Source organism: Panthera tigris, chromosome A2 (assembly GCF_018350195.1).
Source record: "Panthera tigris isolate Pti1 chromosome A2, P.tigris_Pti1_mat1.1, whole genome shotgun sequence".
Classification (NCBI taxonomy): domain Eukaryota; kingdom Metazoa; phylum Chordata; class Mammalia; order Carnivora; family Felidae; genus Panthera; species Panthera tigris.
This window is the reverse complement of record NC_056661.1, coordinates 9321812-9339799: the sequence shown is the minus strand read 5'-3', so window position 1 is coordinate 9339799 and position 17988 is coordinate 9321812. Positions and strand designations below refer to the sequence as shown.

Below are 17988 nucleotides of genomic sequence, written 5' to 3'. Positions count from 1 at the left end.
GCTAAATTCTATCATGTGACCTGCCCTCCCACTGTGCCAACATGGCGACGCCCAGGTCCTAATCCGGGAAACGTGCATCCAGGCTAATACTGTCCTGGGCGCGGGGCGCGAAGGTGAGAAGGACGTGGGCGACGCGGGGAGGGATCCAGGCCAGTGTCGGGCCCGCTAGAGGGCTTCTGGCCTCTGGCTTCTCAGGGGCCGGTACTCCGAAGATGGGGTGTAGTGTCAGCTTACCGAGGCCGCAGGGTCTTAATCTTTACTGATGTATAGGCCACCTGGCCCGGGGACGCAGCTCCCTGATGCTCTTCCTGTGCCCTCCCCCGCCCCCCCAAACCAGGCTTGGCAGGGAGAGGCTCCCGCGGATGCCCCGTGCGAGAATCGGTCTGTGGCTGAGTCTAACTCTCCGCTCCACGCGCAGTCTCTGTAGAGCCGGGTTTATGGAGGGGCAGCCGCAAGGGCCGCCGAATCCAGCCGGCATGGAGAACGGCACCGAGCCCTGCGGAGAAGAGCGAGCATCCGAGGCTCAGGAGACGACGGTCACCGAGGGGGCCGCCAAGATAGCCTTCCCCAGCGCCAACGAAGTCTTCTACAACCCGGTGCAAGAGTTCAACCGGGACCTGACGTGAGCAGGGGTGTGGGGTCAGCTTGGCAGAGGGCAGTGCATCTGCAAGGTTGAGGGAGTGTGAGCTAACCAACCCCCCGTCTCTCCCGCAGATGTGCCGTGATCACCGAGTTTGCTCGCATTCAGCTTGGGGCCAAAGGAATCCAGAGTGAGTTGAGGTCCAGTCTCCCTGTGGGCCGGGGTCACGCAGAGCTCTCTCCCTGCCCTGCCCCGCCCCCTTTCCCTTAAAGTTCTAAAAGGCTCCAGGCACCTTGCAGGCCCTGGGTTCATTTTCTTCAGGCTTTCCCCACGGGGTTTGAGGAAGATTTTTCTCCCATGAATCTTCTGTATACGGAGGAATAGGGGGAGGTCTCTCAGAGGGAGCTTTGAGACCCCTGACTTGTGCTTCTGGGTGGCTGCAGTCAAGGTGCCAGGTGAGAAGGACGTGCAAAAGGTGGTCGTGGACTTGTCAGAGCAAGAGGAGGAAAAGGCTGAACTGAAAAAGGGTGCAAACCTGGCCCCGGGAGACCAACCTCGAACGGCCGCCGTTGGGGAGATCTGCGAGGTGGGGCCTGGACAGAGGAGGTGGCGGCCCGGAGTCCTCCAGTAACGGAGGAAGGAAGGCTCCTGAGGCCGGAGAGCTATAGGAAGTGGGTGGTGGGGGCTCCTCGGGGCCCAGCAGAGGACAGAGGTATCCACGTGAGTGGGGCTCCCCGATTACTCCAACAGGAAGGCCTTCGAGTGCTAGAGGGTCTGGCAGCCTCGGGCCTACGTTCCATTCGCTTTGCACGAGAGGTGCCTGGACTCCAGTCTGTAGTTGCCAACGATGCCTCTGCCCGAGCCGTGGATCTCATGTGCCGTAATGTGCAGCTCAACGCTGTGGCCCACCTGGTACATCCCAGGCAGGCCGATGCCAGGTAGGTTTGGGGCAGCCGAGCCTGATGGCTGGAACGTGCATGCCAGAGCAAGGCTGCCTGGGCTCAAGTCCTAAGTCCGTCGTATTCTTGCTCTTTGGCCTTGGGAGAGTGCCTTAGCCTCTCTGAGCCCCCGTTTTCTTGTCTATAAAATGAGAATGTTAGTATTACAGGAGTTGCTCTGTTGATTAAGTGAGAGATGATGCTTAGCCAGAAATAAGTCCCATTATGGTTTCCATTTTATTTTCATTTGTATTTATTTTCTTATTCTAGAAACAGTGCATGAGCAGGGGAGAGGGACAGAGGGAAGGAGAGAGAGAATCTCAAACAGGCTCCATGCTAAGGGTGGAGTAGGGCTCCATCCCATGACCTCCAGGACCATGGCCCAAGCTGGTCACAGGTCACTGAGTGGTCCACCAGCTGAGCCACCCAGATTCCCCTATGGTTTCCATTTTACTTTTATTTTTTTTAATTAATTAATTTTTTTTTAATTTTTTTTTTTTTAACATTTATTTATTTTTGAGACAGAGAGAGTCAGAGCATGAACAAGGGAGGGTCAGAGAGAGAGGGAGACACAGAATCCTAAACAGGCTCCAGGCTCTGAGCTGTCAGCACAGAGCCCGATGCGGGGCTTGAACTCACGGAGTGCGAGATCATGACCTGAGCTGAAGTCGGACACTTAACCGACTGAGCCACCCAGGCACCCCTAATTAATTAATTTTTTAATTCACATCCAAGTTAGTTAGCATATAGTGCAATAATGTTTGCAGGAATAGATTTTGTGATTTATCCCGTGTGTATAACACCCAGTGCTCATCCCAACAAGTGTCCTCCTTTTTTTTTTTAACGTTTATTTATTTTTGAGACAGAGAGAGACAGAGCATGAACGGGGGAGGGTCAGAGAGAGGGAGACACAGAATCTGAAACAGGCTCCAGGCTCTGAGCTGTCAGCACAGAGCCCAACGCGGGGCTCGAACCCACGGACCGCGAGATCATGACCCTAGCTGAAGTCGGCCGCTTAACTGACTGAGCCACCCAGGCGCCCCCCAACAAGTGTCCTCTTTAATGTCCCTTACCCATTTAGCCCATCCCCCCCCCCACAACCCCTCCAGCCACCCTCAGTTTGTTCCTTGTATTTAAGAGTCTCTTGTGTTTTGTCCCCCCTCCTTGTTTTTATATTATCTTTGCTTCCTTACCCCTCTGTTCATCTGTTTTATATCTTAAAGTCCTCATATGAGTGAAGTCATAGATTTGTCTTTCTCTGGCTGACCGATTTCGCTTAGCATAATACCCTCTACTTCCAACCATGTAGTTGCAAATGGTAAGATTTCATTCTTGATTGCCGAGTAATACACTATTTTGTGTGTGTGTGTGTGTGTGTGTGTGTGTGTATATGTGTGTGTATATATATATATATATATATATACACACACATATATACATGTACATATATATATGTGTATGTATTTGTATATGTATATGTATATGCCACATCTTCTTTATCCATTCACCCATCCACGGACATTTGGGCTCTTTCCATACTTTGGCTATTGTCAGTAGCACTGCTATAAACATGGGGGTGCATGTACCCCTTTGAAACAGCACACCTGTATCCCGTGGATAAATGCCTAGTAGTGCAATTGCTGGGTCGTAGGATAGTTCTATTTTTAATTTTTTGAGGAACCTCCATACTGTTTTCCAGAGTGGCTGCACCAGTTTGCATTCCGTCCAGCAGGGCAAAAGAGAGCCTCTTTCTCTGCATCCTCCTCAACATCTGTTGTTGCCGGAGTTGTTAATGTGAGCCGTTCTGACAGATGTGAGGTGGTATCTCATTGGGGTTTCGATTTGTATTTCCCTGATGGTGAGTGATGTTGAGCATTTCTTCATGTGTCTGTTAGCCAGGATGTCTTCTTTGGAAAAGTGTCTGTTCATGTGTTTTGCCCATTTCTTCACTGGATTATTTGTTTTTTGGGTGTTGAGTTTGATAAGTTCTTTCTAGATTTTGGATACTAACCCTTTGTCTGATACGTCGTTTGCAAATGTCCTCTCCCATTCTGTTGGGTGCCTTTTAGTTTTGCTGATTCCTTCGCTGTGCAGAGGCTTTTAATTTTGATGAGGTCCCAATGGTTCATTTTTGCTTTTGTTTCCCTTGCCTCCGGAGACCTGTTGAGTAAGAAGTTGCTGTGGCCGAGGTCAGAGAGGTTTTTGCCTGCTTTCTCCTCAAGGATTTTGATGGCTTCCTGACTTACATTTAGGTGTTTCATCCATTTTGAGTTTCTTTTTGTGTATAGTGTAGGAAAGTGGTCCAGGTTCATTTTTCTGCCTGTTGCTGTCCAGTTTTCCCAGCACTATTCACTGAAGAGACTGTCTTTATTCCTTTGGATATTCTTTGCTGCTTTGTCGAAGATTAGTTGGCCATATGTTTGTGGGTCCATTTCTGGGTTCTCTATTCTGTCCCGTTGATCTGAGTGTCTGTTTTTGAGCCAGTGCCATACTGTCTTGATGATTACAGCTTTGTAATACAGCTTGAAGTCCGGGATTGTGATGCCTCCTGCTTTGGTTTTCTTTTTCAGGATTGCTTTGGCTATTCAGGGTCTTTTCTCGTTCCATACAGATTTTAGGGTTTTTTGTTCTAGCTCTGTGAAGAATGCTGGCGTTATTTTGATAGGCATTGCATTGAATATGCAGATTCCTTTGGGGAGTATCGACATTTTAACATTTGTTCTTCCAACCCAGGAGCAAGGAATCTTTTTCCATTTTTTTGTGTCTTCAGTTTCTTTCATAAGTTTTCTTTAGCTTTCAGCATATAGATTTTTCACCTCTTTGGTTAGGTTCATTCCTAGATACTCTGTGGTTTTTGGTGCAGTTGTAAATGGGATCAATTCTTGATTTCTCTCTCTGTTGCTTCACTATTGGTGTATAGAAATGCAACTGATTTCTGTGCATTGATTTTATATCCTGCGACTTTGCTGAATTCATGGATCAGTCCAGTAGCTTTTTTGTGGAATCTTTTGCGTGTTCCATATAGAGTATCATGTCATCCTGCAAAGAATGAAAGTTTGACTTCTCCTTGCCGATTTGGATGCATTTTATTCCTTTGTGTTGTCTGATTGCTGAGGCTAAGACCTCCAATACTATGTTAAATAGCAGTGGCGAGAGTGGACATCCCTGTCGTGGTCCTGACCTTAGGGGGAAAGCTCTCAGTTTTTCCCCACTGAGGATGATACTAGCCGTGGGTCTTTCATACATGGCTTTTATGATCTCGACGTATGATCCTTCTATCCCTACTTTCTTGAGGGTTTTTATCAAGAAAGGGTCCTGTATTTTGTCAAATGCTTTCTCTGCATCTATTGAGAGGATCACGTGGTTCTTGTCCTTTCTTTTATTGATGTGATGAATCACATTGATTGTTTTGCTATGGTTTCCATTGTAGACTTAACTTCTCAACTTCTGGTACTTTTATTCATTCAAATGAGCCAGCACAAAGCCAGTATCCACAATGTGCCAGGCATCAGTAAACAAAATAGGCAAGATCCCTGACCTTGGGGCATTCACATTCTAATGCTGGGGTCCAGCAAACAGCAGCCTGGGAGGCCCCCTGGGAGGCCAGAGCCTGGGTTGTTGTTGTTTTTGGCCCACCAGCTAAGAATGTTTTTTGCATTTTCTGTTCTTTTCTTGAGAGAGCGCTCGCACTTGCTGGAGAGTGGGGAGAGGGGCAGAGGGAGAGAGAGAATCCCAAACAGGCTGCCTGCTCAGCACAGAGCCCAGTGTGGGGGTTCCATCCCACGACCTTGGGATCATGACCTGAGCCGAAATCAAGAGTTGGACCCTCAACCGGCTGAGGCAGGCATCCCATGTTTTTTGCATTTTTAAAGGGTTTAAAAAAAAAAAAAAAAGGGGGCACCATTTGTGGCCCACAAAGCCTAAAATATTTACTGACTTTTTACAGAGCACAAATAAAGAAAAAGTATTTGTTTTCTGGACTGTATTAGAATCTGATAGGAAACAAAGACAGTGACAGCCAGATCAATGAGCAAACTATAGTAAAAGTGGTGAAAAAGTAAAAAGAAAAGTAAAAGAAAAGTAAAAGGTGAAAAGTGCTCTGGGAAAAAACTGGAGGTTGGAGGGGATGGAGGAAGGTGGTGGATGGGTTGTAATTTTATTTATTTTATTTTATTTCATTTCATTTCATTTTATTTTTTATTAAAAGTGTTTTTCAATGTTTATTTTTGAGAGAGAGACGGAGACAGAGCATGAGCGGGGGAGGGGCAGAGAGAGACAGGGAGAGAGAGAATCCCAAGCAGAGCCCGATTCGGGGCTCGAACTCATGGACTGTGAGATCGAGACCTGAGCCAAAATCAAGAGTCGGATGGTCAACCCACTGAGCCACCCAGGCGCCCCAGGTTGCAATTTTAAATAACAGTTAGGGTTGGCAACTTGGAGAAGACAGCATTTGCATTTCCTCACCTACAAAGGAAATGATAATGATTCCAAATTCGTAGATTTGCCTGGAAGGTTATTTGATTAAATGAGTTAATCTATAAACGGCTTGAAACAGTTGTCAGGCATATGTATGTCACATCACCATTGGCTGTTTATTATTCCTGTTGTTAGACACGAGTACACTGAGGCCCAAGGAAGAAAAGTCACATGGTTGGTTAGCACATGGCCAGGCCAGGGTCCCAACCTAGCCAGCTGGCCTCCAAATGCAGGCCGAAACCATCACACCCAATGAGAGGACACGTGTAGGGGACAGAGCAGGTCCCTAATGCAGGGGGCTGAGGACCGGGGCCTTCTCGCTCCCAGGATGCTGATGTACCAGCACCAGAGGGCATCGGAGCGGTTTGACGTCATCGACCTGGACCCGTATGGCAGCCCCGCCCCCTTCTTGGATGCAGCGGTGCAGGCAGTGAGTGAAGGAGGTGAGGCCACACTGACCTGGGCACAGAGCAGGGCTCGGGGTTTCCGGAGGATCCTCACTGCTCAGGCCTTCCTTGCAGGTCTGCTGTGCGTCACCTGCACCGACATGGCAGTGCTGGCGGGGAACAGCGGGGAGACCTGTTACAGCAAGTATGGGGCCATGGCCCTCAAGAGCCGGGCCTGCCATGAGATGGTGAGCCGCCCTCCCCCCACCCCTTCCCACCCCGCAGACTTGCTTCACTTCCTCCAGGCAGCAGGGGCCAGATCCGTCCCAAGATGTCAAAGACAAGCAGGTCTATAGCCAGAATAGTTCTAGAGCCCGCACTTCCAGTTCTGGTCACTCGGACGGCTGCGGTTTTGCCCAGGGCAGGAGCCAGTGGCCACATTATTTTTCCTAGTACCCTCGGTTTTAACAACTTGTTCAAAATTGTTATTTAAGACGGTTTCCAGGAGTGGGTTTGGCTTTGGGTTCAAATCCTAGCTTTGCTGGCGCCTTTGGGTGATTCATTTCACCCTTCTGGGCCTCGCTTTTGGCCTCTGTGAAACGCGCACGACGGTGAATTGCCGTGGGGATTCGAGAGGGCGGGAGCCGGAAAGGAGGATGGCTTGGCTTTGTTCCGTAAGGGCCCTGTCACCAGGTCAGTCTGGAAAACCGGAACACAGGTCCTTGGAGCCCATCGCATAGCGCGGGGCACGCGGATGGTGCTGCCCTGGATGGCGGGCCTGTGCGCTCCGTAACCACGTAGCACCCCCAGGAGGCCCATAAAGAGACATAGGCTGTTGTGATTCCGTCGATGGGGGAACTGAGGCATTCACTTGGCAGGGGTCACACGGCCAGGACGCTTGGGCCTGGGCTTGCAACACCGGGGAGCCGCCCCTGAGCCTGTGCTTATGAGCACCTGGTGTGGCCCCAGGGTAGCTGGGAGGCGTCCGTGGAGGCAGGGCTGCTGGCTGATGCCCGCCTCCCACCCTCAGGCCCTGAGGATCGTCCTGCACAGCCTGGACCTCCGAGCCAACTGCTACCAGCGCTTTGTGGTGCCACTGCTCAGCGTCAGCGCTGACTTCTACGTGAGAGTTTTTGTCCGCGTCTTCACCGGCCAGGCCAAAGTCAAGGCCTCAGCCAGGTTAGTCTGGGGCAAGCAAGGGAGGCAACGAACAGAGGGGGGCAACAGGGCCCTTTGGGGCACGGGAGGAAACGGGACTCCTAACGGGGAGGAGCTGGGGTGCGGCGGTCAGGCTGGGGAGCTTATGAGCCCTGCCCCCCCCCCCCCCCGCCCCCCCAGCAAGCAGGCACTGGTGTTCCAGTGTGTGGGCTGCGGGACCTTTCACCTCCAGCGCCTTGGCAAAGCGTCCGGAGCCTCTGGCGGCCGGTGAGCACGGGTGAGCCGGGGGAGGAAGGTGAAGGAGGCGGCCTAGGGTCGCCGCCTCCTAACCACCCCTCTCTCCGCAGGGTCAAGTTCTCTGCGGCCTGTGGTCCCCCGATCGGCCCTGAGTGTGAGCACTGTGGGCAGCGACACCAGGTGAGGCAGGGCCGGGGAAACCAGGGGGACGCTGGGGTTCCGGCTCTCTCGCCACCTGGCCCTTCGCCCCCCCCCCCCCCCCCCCCCCCCCCCGCCCCAACCCCCGCCACGTGTCTGTAGCTTGGCGGTCCCCTGTGGGCGGAGCCCATCCACGACCTGGACTTCGTGGGGCGCGTGCTGCAGGCTGTGAGCACCAATCCCGGCCGCTTCCACACCTCGGAGCGAATCCGAGGGGTCCTGAGCGTCATCACCGAGGTGGGGGCCCGGGGTGACGGGGAGGGGGCCCCGCCCGTGCCCAGCCATCCTTCCCCCACCCACCCCGCGCCCGTCCTGTCCCCACCGGCAGGAGCTCCCGGACGTGCCTCTCTACTACACGCTGGACCAGCTGAGCAGCACCATCCGCTGCAGCACGCCCAGCCTCCTGCAGCTGCGGTGAGTGCCCAGTCCCGGGCGGGAAGGAGTCTGCGCCCTTCGCCCGCCCTCCGGGGGCCCTCCGGGGGCCCTGGGGCAAGGCCGGCCCCCCTCAAGGCCAGAGTCTTGGGTAAAACAGCTTCCCAACAGGCCTCTGCGCAGGTGCTTAGAAGAGAGCGCGGAGGCCTTGAGCCTTGGGGAGGGAGATGGTCTCGCCATCACGATCACTGGCATTCCCCGGGGCCGCGTAGTCACCGTGAGACGTTCAGCTGCGTCACACCCGCACGGATCAGCACTGGCTTTGGGGTCCGGCCCCCCGCCCCCCCACCCACGGCCCCTCTTGGTCCCCAGGTCAGCCCTCCTCCATGCCGGCTTCCGGGTCTCACTCTCCCACGCCTGTAAGAATGCCGTGAAGACGGACGCCCCGTCCTCAGCCCTCTGGGACATCATGCGCTGCTGGGTGAGGGCTGGCCTGACCAGATGGGGGTGCGAGGGCGGGACATGGTCAGGCCCAGCGTCCCCTGACCTTTGAACTTTACCTCCCAGGAAAAGGAGTGTCCGGTGAAGCGGGAAAGGCTGTCAGAGGCCAGCCCTGCGTTCCGTATTCTCAGCGTGGAGCCCAGGTACGGGCACTGGTGTGGCTGCCCGCGGGCGTGGGGGGCTCACGTGTGGGCAGGGGACAACGCAGATCCTTCCCTCCGCAGACACATGCTCATTCAAGTGAGATCCAAAATCTTCCCGCTTCCCCTCCCCTTCTGCCCCTGCCCTGGTCTGGCCCCATCACTGCCCAGCTGGAGCAGTGCTGCTGGCTTCCCCCCCCCCCCCGCCTCCGGCCCCCAGCCTCTCCCCACAGCAGCCACAGTACATCGGTGAGGACCGGAGTCAGACCTGTCCACCCTCTGTTTAGAACCCTCTGTGGCTCCCACCTCACTCACTAGAAACCCAAGTTCTGCCTGCAAGCTGTGCGCCATCTCCCTGTCCCCTCCCTCCCCCTTCATCCCCACTCTCCCTCCCTCCCTCCCTACTGGGCCTCCGCACTCACACTCCCCAGACCGCAGCGCCCCCTTACGGCCTTTATAAGGGCTGTTCTCTGTGCCTGAAGTGCCCATCCCGGGTCCCCTGAAGGCTCTTCCCTCCCTCCTGCAGGTGTCTCTGACCGCTCTGTCCTGTCCTGCGCCCCTTCCCCCGCCTCCCCATTCCCTTTGTCCTGCTCTGTTTTTCTCAAAACTCTCATCCGTGCCCTAACACGATACACTTCACTCACCTCTGATCTGTCCCATCGTCTCCCGCACTGGAACGTCGGCCTTACCAATGGCAGATCTTAGGCTCGCGGTAGGCACTGGATACACGTTCATTAACTGGATGAGAATCCCGACCCGGGCGGACACGGCCTTCCCAAGGCACGTGGAGCTGCACGGGGCTTGGCAGGTGGTCCGTGCGCACCTGCAGGGCACCTGCCCCTCAGCCCCCACTCCCACGTCCCCAGGCTGCAGGCCAACTTCGCCGTCCGGGATGACGCCAACCCCAGCTCCCGCCAGCGAGGACTCAAGCGTTTCCAGGCTAATCCTGAGGCCAACTGGGGCCCCCGGCCCCGTGCCCGGCCAGGGTGAGTGAGAGCGCGGGTGGCGGTGGGGCCTGTCCGGGGCAGGATGGGGTCCCAGCTACTCCTCTGCCTGCACAGGGGCAAGGCCGCAGGTGAAGCTATGGAGGAGAGACGCAGGCTGCACCAGAATAAGAGAAAGGAGCCAGCTGAGGACCCGGTCCAGCGGGCTGCCCGGCTCAAGACCTTTCCCTGTAAAAGATTCAAGGAGGTGAGGCACCCCCACCACCCCACACAGCAGCACCCAGGGATCGCCCTCCCTGCAGCAGGGCTGGGAGAACCGGGGCGGGCAGGGCGTGCGAGCGAGCTCCCCGTCTAGGAAAGGGACCCAGCAGAGGCTGCTGAGCACTGAGCCAGGGTTCACACCCACCGTTCTCCCACCAGGGCACCTGTCAACGCGGGGACCAGTGCTGCTACTCCCACAGCCCCCCAGCACCCGAGGACACCGCTGCAGCCGCCTCCCCTGACCATCCCAAGACCTCTTACCAGAACCCGCCTGGGTCTGGCGTTGCCGCTGGTCCGGGTGTAGACTGAGCCAATAAAGATATGTCACCTTTCCGACTGCCATTCGTCTGGGTCGGGAGGCTGCCTGCGGGTCTGTCTGTCCATCTGCCTTAGGGGCTCTGTCTGTCTCTCCAGCTTCGTGTCTGGAGCCTGCGTTCCTCTGTGCATCTTTTTTTGTTTCACTCCCTGGGGAAGCGCTACGCATCTGGAGGTTTGTTTGTCCCTGCCCGACCGAAGTGCTGTCAGTATTGCCATCTGGAGTGTTCTGTCTGTATGGGGGTGTGGGAGCTGACCGTAGGCCAGCGGGATGGTCTGTCTCGCAGCACGAGGCGCTCAGCCCCCCGCCCCTTTCCTGGCGCCTGCAGTTCCCGAGCCGGCCACGGGGCGGCAGCCGTGCGCTCGCGTTCGTGGGGCCTCCGCCCCCCTGGTTGGCGCGCACCCAGACACAGGCGGGCCCTCCAGTCACCCAGCCCCTACCCTGCCTCGCGTCGCCGCCCGGTTTCTCTGGCCGAGCTCCCCACAGGGCCGCGGTGGCGGAAGCCGGACCGGAACCAGGCGCCTTGTGCATCCGCTCCAGGCCAGGTGCTTCCTGCTCCGCGGCCCCTCGGGCGAGCACACTGAGGCACTAGCCGGCCTGCCGCTTCCCCTCCCCTCCGGGACGGAGGGTTAGCAGCGTTAACGGAGAGGCTTAGGGCAGAATCCCCACCCCCACGTGGTAGCCGTGGGGCCCCCCCGCAAACACCTTTCCCTTGGCTTCCTCCCCGCCTGTAAAAGGAACCTAGTTTGTTGGGGTGATCCGTTAACTTGGGGGCTCAGAGCTGACCTCGGGCTTCCCTGGGGCAGTGGGATGGTTGGAGGCCGGCTGGCTCGGGGCTTCACCAGACTCCTGGGAGGGTGGTGGTAGTATCCGTGCTGGGCGGCTCCTGCAGGCCCCCAGATACACTGGAGGCAAAGTGTGATGGACGCGGGTGAGGGGGCCCTGGAGAAAAGTATTGTCCCTGCTCCCTAGCTATTCCCAGGGCCCTGCCTTTCGCCTTTCTAGCAGGCTCCAGCCGGGTGCTGAGCACCCCCACCACTGCAAGATGCTTGCCCAACGCCTCTTTATCACCGTCCTCAAAGCGGCCTGTGATGTGGGAGGAGGGCCAGAGACCATCAAGTTGGGGCTGTGTGACCCGGTGGCCTAGAGGATCCACGTGGCCACAGGGCGGGCTGGGGGCACCTATTGTAACGTTCTGCCAGCCCCGGCTCCCTAGGAAGTCCCTCCCAGCCATGGTGCTTCCTCTCACCCTCCTGGGCCTGAAAAGGTGGTGTGGAGAGCAGGCCTGGGGGCCCAGGACACTTGGGCCAGGCAGGACACTCGAGGGCAGACTGTCAGAACTGCCTTCCCTCCAGTGCCCCAGTCCCGGGTGGGGGTGGCGCGAAGCCCGGCAGGCGGTCTGTAAAAAGAGGAACAAAGCAGGGTGAGGAGAGGAGGAGCAGGAGGGGGCCCTGGGTCACGAGGCCGCAGACTGCCGGAAAGGGCTCTCCTCCACCCCCATCAGCGCGGACACTTGAGCAGGGGGTGTTCAAAGCCGGAGGCGAAACCCAAGCGCGATACTGGAGGCTGCTGCTTCCCTGCCTCAGTTTCCCCCTCTGCGTGCATCCGGGTACCTCACTCCCAGCGGCGCGCTGGGTCGGGGTCCTCAGAGACCCTGGGCCACTCCAGTGCCTGGGAGGACGTAAGGTGAGGCCCTGAGGGGTGACGGCCCTGTCCGTCGCCGGCCGGGGGCGGGGCCGTGAGGCCCCGGCTCGGAGCTCCCCGCCCGCCGGTTTCCTCCGGGGTCAGCCCGGCTCCTTATCAGGCGCGGCCAGTCGGCCAGGGCCTTATCTGTGCCGGCCCGGCATCCTCCGGCGCGGCCCGGGGGTGAGAGGGAGGAAACTGGGCCGCCGGGGGCGGGGAGAGGGCGGGCCGGCCAGGAGCAGCTCACTTTCCCTCGAGGGATCCACGCCGCCGTCGCCGGGGCCCTAGCGAGCCCGGGAAGAGGCGCGGCCCGACGTCGCTGCCGGGAGGGGGCGGCAAGCTCCCAGCGGCCCAGAGCGCAGAGGCCGGACCGGATCAGGGCCACGGAGCCTGGCCTGCAGCCGAACCCGCATCCTGGCCCTGCGGGACAGAGCCGGGGCTCTCACCAGGCAGCAGGACCAGCGCCGGGGTAAGAGCGGAGTCCGCCTGAAGGTGGGGTATCCCAGGACCGCCTGTATTCATTCATTCCATCCATCCTTCATTCATTCATTCAACGGGGGGGGGGGGGGGGGGGGGGGGGATGCTCACTAAGTGAGAGCCCAGGGCCTAGGTAGGGAAGACAGGACAGAGGGGCCAGGAGTCCCAGAAGTTGCTGGGACACTCCAAGCCGTGGGGCCAAGAGTGAACAGGGACGGCTACGCAGGTTGCAGAGGAGTGGATGCTGATGGGGTGGGGAGGGTGGGGGAGGCTGCTGATAGGGCCAGAGAAGGATTGGGACATGACCCTGTCTACTGGGCAGTGGAGTCCGTGTTTGGGATCCTGGGTCAGCATTTTTTATCATCATGTCAGCAGTGGGGTTACAGGGTTAGTAAGGGGGACATTTTCAGTGGGGGCGGGCGTCAACGGAGCGATTAGAGAGGACTTTCAGGGTGTGACAGGGAGGCGTTGGGAAGAGCCTCTCGGGGTCATAGCTGAGGGCCACATGGTCAGCTGGGGGAGGGGTGGGGGGAATCGGCGAAGGGCCAGAGTCAATTACAGAGGGATTCTAAGATCACACGCTACCGGTGAGGGGTCTTGGGATCAGATCTGAAGGTTACGGGGTCATCCTGGGGGCCGCAGGATCCGTCATGGGTTCCTGGCCTCGCCCCTCGCTCCCGCCTCCAGGTGAGGAGGGATTCTGGAATAAGGGAAATTTGCTCAGGAGCTGGGCAGCTGAGGCCCTCGTGGGTCACAAACAGCTCAGAGAGAGCACTGCCCAGCTCAGCGCTGCCCAGGGGGTCACTGGGTACCTCCTGCCCTCGCGTCAGGTCCCCTCCCGTGTCCTGGTGGTTTCGGAGCCCGCCTGCTTTTGCCCACCGAACCCCCGCCCCCACCCCCACCCCCACCTTTTCCCTCTCATTTGAGGGCTCTGCTGGGCTGAGGGATGTGCGTGGCATCTGATTCTTCCCTCCCCACTGGCTTCCTTGTCTCCCGCAGGTGAGCACCCCTTCGGGGTCCATGTGCCCTCCCCAGGCCCAGACAGAGGTGGGCCCCACCATGACTGAGAAGGCGGAAGTGGTGTGTGCCCCCAGCCCAGCGCCCGCTCCGCCCCCCAAGCCTGCCTCACCTGGGCCCCCAAAGGTGAAGGAGGTTGGCCACCGAGGCTCCTCACCCCCCAGGCTGCCCCCTGGCGTGCCAGTGATCAGCCTGGGCCACACCAGGCCTCCCGGGGCAACCGTGGCCACCACGGAGCTGAGCACCCTGCGGCCCCCGCTGCTGCAACTCTCTACCCTGGGAACTGTCCCGCCCCCCCTGGCCCTGCATTACCACCCTCACCCCTTTCTCAACAGGTCAGTGGCAGGGGGGGGGGCTGGGACCTGGGGGGAATTCGGGGCCAGGGTCCTTGCCCACAAGGCGTTAGTGACCCACGACCCCTTACAGCCTCTACATTGGGCCGGCAGGACCTTTTGGCATCTTCCCCAGCAGCCGGCTGAAGCGGAGACCTAGCCACTGCGAGCTGGAGCTGGCCGAGGGTGAGTGCGGGTTCGTGTGTGTGTCGCCATCCCTGCGGGGGCTCGCGTCTTCCACGGGGAGAGCTGTTGCAGGCGCGCCCAGGCACACACAGGATAGCCCACACGGGGGCTCAGTGCTCAGGTTACACTCCTGTGCAAAAACCACAGGCCCGGGGCCAGTCCCACACGACCACAGCCACCCAACAAGCCACGGAGAGTCATGGCAAAACGTACCGCGTGGCATGGGGGCCGCGAAATGACAGCTCCAGGCGAATGCACGGCCACGCAGGGAACAGCCACAGGACGACCACCACAGCAGAGACAGCCACACAACCACAGCCACTCAGGACCATGGCCCCACAAGAGTCAGCCACAGAACCACAGCCACACGACCACAAGCACCCGGCAACGATCATAGGCAACCACAGCCATTTAGATATCCCAGGAGTTCAGCCAGCCACCCGAGTCGCGCAGGCCCACGTTCACACCCAGAGAACCTCTCAGACCCGTGTGCACATCCAGCCACGTGCAGGGCCACACTCAGAATGGGGACCGCAAGGACAGCTCTCCAGACTGACAGCCACAGGAAACATTTCCCTAGGGAGTCTCGGCCACTGACATAGAAGTGTGGACAGTCGGGTTCGGAAGGCTTCGGCTGCCTGCAACCTGGGCCGGTGACGGTCCTTGTCTAGGCCGCTGGGGTGAGTAGGGTGGGAGAGGGGCGGCTACCCAGCAGGGGAGCGACCCATGGATCCTACTTGTGGAGCCCTTGCGTGGAAAAAGCCCCAGCCCGCCGCCTGTGTGGAAGTCCCCTCGGAGATTCTGGGCGCTGAAGTGAGGGCCCCAGGGGGCGCCCCCTGGGCCTCCGCGCCAAACCTGCCCCTCGTGTTCCCCAGGGCACCAGCCCCAGAAGGTGGCCCGGCGTGTGTTCACCAACAGCCGGGAGCGCTGGCGGCAGCAGAACGTGAACGGCGCCTTCGCAGAGCTCAGGAAGCTGCTGCCAACGCACCCGCCCGACCGGAAGCTGAGCAAGAACGAGGTGCTCCGCCTGGCCATGAAATACATCGGCTTCCTGGTGCGGCTGCTGCGCGACCAGGCGGCCGCTCTGGCCGCAGGCCCCGCCCCGCCCGGGCCCCGCAGACGGCCAGCGCACCGAGGCCCGAACGACAGCGCCCGCCGCGGGCCGTGTCGCAGGGCCGAATCAGTGATGCGCTCGCAGCCCGCGCCCCCGGCCGGCCCCGACGGCAGCCCCGACGGGGCGGCCCGGCCCATCAAGACGGAACGAGCGGCCGTGAGCCCTGAGGTGCGGTGACCTCCGCGGGCGTGGCCTCGGAGCCGAGGGGCACCGGGAACTCAGCCCGGGGCGGTCGAGAAAGGGGCGGCCGATGCTCTGCGCCTGCTCGGGAGCGAACTCCCCGGAAGAGGGACCAGTGAGGACGTTCCCAACGGGGGAATAGGGCCCGGGGATCTGGAGGGGCGACTGTCGCCCGCGGGGGGCCCTGTAGGCCTTTTTACCACCCACCGCCCGCTGGAAATGACCTTTCCCGCGTCTTCCTCCGGGGGACGAGGTCCGGGAACCAACATGGCAGACAGGTCATCGGACTAAAGTGGTGCCTTTTTTTCCGGGGCTGGGGTCACCGAGAGAGGTGGGGAGGGACGGGGTAGGGGGCTGGGCTTTGCCCTTCTCGCCGGCGCCCCCTCCTGGAGACTCACGGATACGCGCTCCTGGACCGCGTCTGCGGCGCGCCAGGTGCGCCGAGGGAGGCGCAGAATGGACGCCGGGACCCACCCCCCACCGATCCCGAACCGGTCCCACACGACGGCGTTAGCAAAGGCTCGGGCGCTCTTACTTTTGTTTTTCTTTATTTCTTTATTTCACATACACATTAGCCATTCAATGGAGAAGCCGGAGAGAGTCAGGCAAAGATGGTGTAACAGAAGCGCAGTGACGGGGGCGGGGCGGGGCGGGGCGGGGCGGGGCAGAGAGGGAACAGACGGGCTGGCTGCCTACTTGCATTCCGCTAGGACACTGAAAACCCAGAAAACAAAACAGACAGTAAACTACCCTTGTTTCTTATGTATCTCAGTGCAGAGACGGGGGTGGAGGGCAGAGAGAGGGGGAGACCAGGCTGAAGGAAGAGGAGCGGAGGGACGGGGGACGCTAAGGGGGAAGCACACCAAATCCATTAGTACTATATATAGAGATACTCGTATATACTGCGTTTCTTAGCCTAAGAAGAAACTTGTTTGACGGGACGGGCGGCCTTTGCGGTCCGCGATGCTGGTGCTGGTCGGGCGCACGGATCTCCCGGGAGGGGCCGAAGCGGGGCTGGCCCAGGCTGGCTTGGGGGGGAGGGGGGCGCCCCGAGGGTGGGGGGGGTGGGGGGGAGCAGAGGCGGGGCTGGGGTGCCCCTCGGGCTCTCGATTGGGGGACGAAATTTCTCGTGACTTTATTGCTCCTTTATTTTCTCTCATGTGGGGGGGGGGGGGTCCGTTCAGCACGGTCGGGGTGAGGAAATGGTGGGTCGTCTGAGCCACCCGGCCCCTCTGGGACCCAGAGCGCGGCGTCCGCTCCGCCAGCACGGGGGTGAGAACAAGGCACTAGGTCGGCCGGCCAGCGCGGGGGCGGGTGTGTAAGGCAGTCGACGGGGCTGGTTGCAGGGTGGGGTGGGGCTGTGTGCGGGGCCGTGTGCGTGCGTGCGTGCGGGCGCGGGCCTGGGCGAATCGACCTGTCAGCTTGGCTGGTCCTGTCCTGGAGCTTCGAGCCTTCCTCGTGCTCCCCGGTGGGTGACGGGGCTAGGGGTAGGGGTGGGAGGAATGATGTTGAGTTGGGGGCGCCGGGGAAAAGGGAGGGTAACTACCAACTTGCTGAGCGCGCTCCTGATAATGCTGGTGAGGGTCAAGTTGGCGTCTGGCTCAAAGAAGGGCGCTCGGGGCGGAGAGGGAGAGGGAGAGGGAGAGGGAGGGAGGGGACGTTTGTTCGTTGGCATTGACCTCTGCGGGGGAGGGGCTGGGGACCCCCCCGCCGCGCCCCCGTGCCCGGACGGGGATGGGGCGAGGAGGGGGGCGCTGGGCCCTGGGGAGGGGGCGCCCGGGGAGACCCGCGACCAGAGCAGCCCAGCCGCCGGGCGTATGCCGCTGTCCCGTTCCGTTAAACTCAACAAAGAAGGGATATGCGTGTTCCTAACAAGTGCAGGATATTTAATTGATTCATAAACTTATGTATAATAGTTTGTGGGTTTTTTTTTTAAAACGTACTTTATAATGTAAGAAGCACCAGGGTTTTTATGTTGAATTATCTTAAAAATAATTTTCTCTCGTCCTTTTCCTTTTTGATCTTGTTTTTTTTTTTTTTTTTTTAGTGTCGAGGTGTTTTTTTTTTTAAACTCTAAAATGTGAACGTTTCCTTCAGCCCTCCCACCGAAACCGAGAACGAACGACGAAACAAATAAAAACCCCAGATCATCCTCGTCAACGCAGGAAAACGACTTAAAAAAAAAAAATTAAAAAAAAAAAAACTTAAAACGAACAAAAAAAAAAAAAAAAAGGAAAAAAACACTCAGCTTTCGTTATCCCCGCGCAGGGCGGGGCGGGCCCAGTTCTTTTAGCGTCCCCAGAGCCGCGAGGACATTACAACAAAAATAGAATTTTTCTTAACAATCTCTTAACATACAAAGATAGGAAAACTCTCTGATGCATTGCACTTGGTTCAATGAAAAAAAAAAAAAAGTTCATTTCCCCCATATATATTTTTTGTGGGTTTTTTTCTCTTCTAACACGTCCCCACATCTCCTGTCGCCCTCGTAG

The 17988-nt window shown here is 58.4% G+C and overlaps 2 protein-coding genes and 1 long non-coding RNA gene across 8 annotated transcripts; 2 read left to right on the top strand and 1 right to left on the bottom strand.

The window, feature by feature from the left end:
* The first annotated feature begins 26 nt into the window (after positions 1–26).
* Positions 27–10524, top strand: TRMT1 (tRNA methyltransferase 1). Of its 4 annotated transcripts, none has more exons than XM_042978315.1 (17): positions 27–113; positions 419–622; positions 715–770; positions 1024–1166; positions 1331–1518; positions 6322–6437; positions 6516–6628; positions 7411–7559; positions 7719–7805; positions 7886–7955; positions 8076–8210; positions 8302–8387; positions 8718–8826; positions 8913–8989; positions 9853–9972; positions 10048–10177; positions 10351–10524. In XM_042978315.1, exons 2-17 carry the CDS (start codon positions 438–440, stop codon positions 10498–10500), a joined length of 1914 nt encoding a protein of 637 aa, XP_042834249.1. In that variant the 5' UTR covers positions 27–113; positions 419–437; the 3' UTR covers positions 10501–10524. The 4 variants fall into 4 exon arrangements, with proteins under 4 accessions (XP_042834249.1, XP_042834248.1, XP_042834250.1 ...); XM_042978314.1 differs by having other exon boundaries at positions 28–113; positions 338–622; XM_042978316.1 differs by lacking the exon at positions 8076–8210 and having other exon boundaries at positions 28–113; positions 338–622.
* On the bottom strand, positions 10079–12211 carry LOC122236594. Its single transcript, XR_006214682.1, has 3 exons — positions 12121–12211; positions 10453–11906; positions 10079–10158 (listed from the first exon to the last, which is right to left on the bottom strand). It is a non-coding gene; the product is annotated as an uncharacterized LOC122236594 (long non-coding RNA).
* Positions 11945–17845, top strand: LYL1 (LYL1 basic helix-loop-helix family member). 3 transcript variants are annotated; one of them, XM_042978322.1, is made up of 5 exons: positions 11945–12659; positions 13667–14019; positions 14111–14202; positions 15078–15484; positions 17544–17845. In XM_042978322.1, exons 2-5 carry the CDS (start codon positions 13688–13690, stop codon positions 17571–17573), a joined length of 861 nt encoding a protein of 286 aa, XP_042834256.1. In that variant the 5' UTR covers positions 11945–12659; positions 13667–13687; the 3' UTR covers positions 17574–17845. The 3 variants fall into 3 exon arrangements, with proteins under 3 accessions (XP_042834256.1, XP_042834259.1, XP_042834258.1); XM_042978324.1 differs by lacking the exon at positions 11945–12659 and adding an exon at positions 12943–13354; XM_042978325.1 differs by lacking the exon at positions 17544–17845 and having other exon boundaries at positions 11947–12659; positions 15078–16149.
* Positions 17846–17988: the final 143 nt, after the last annotated feature.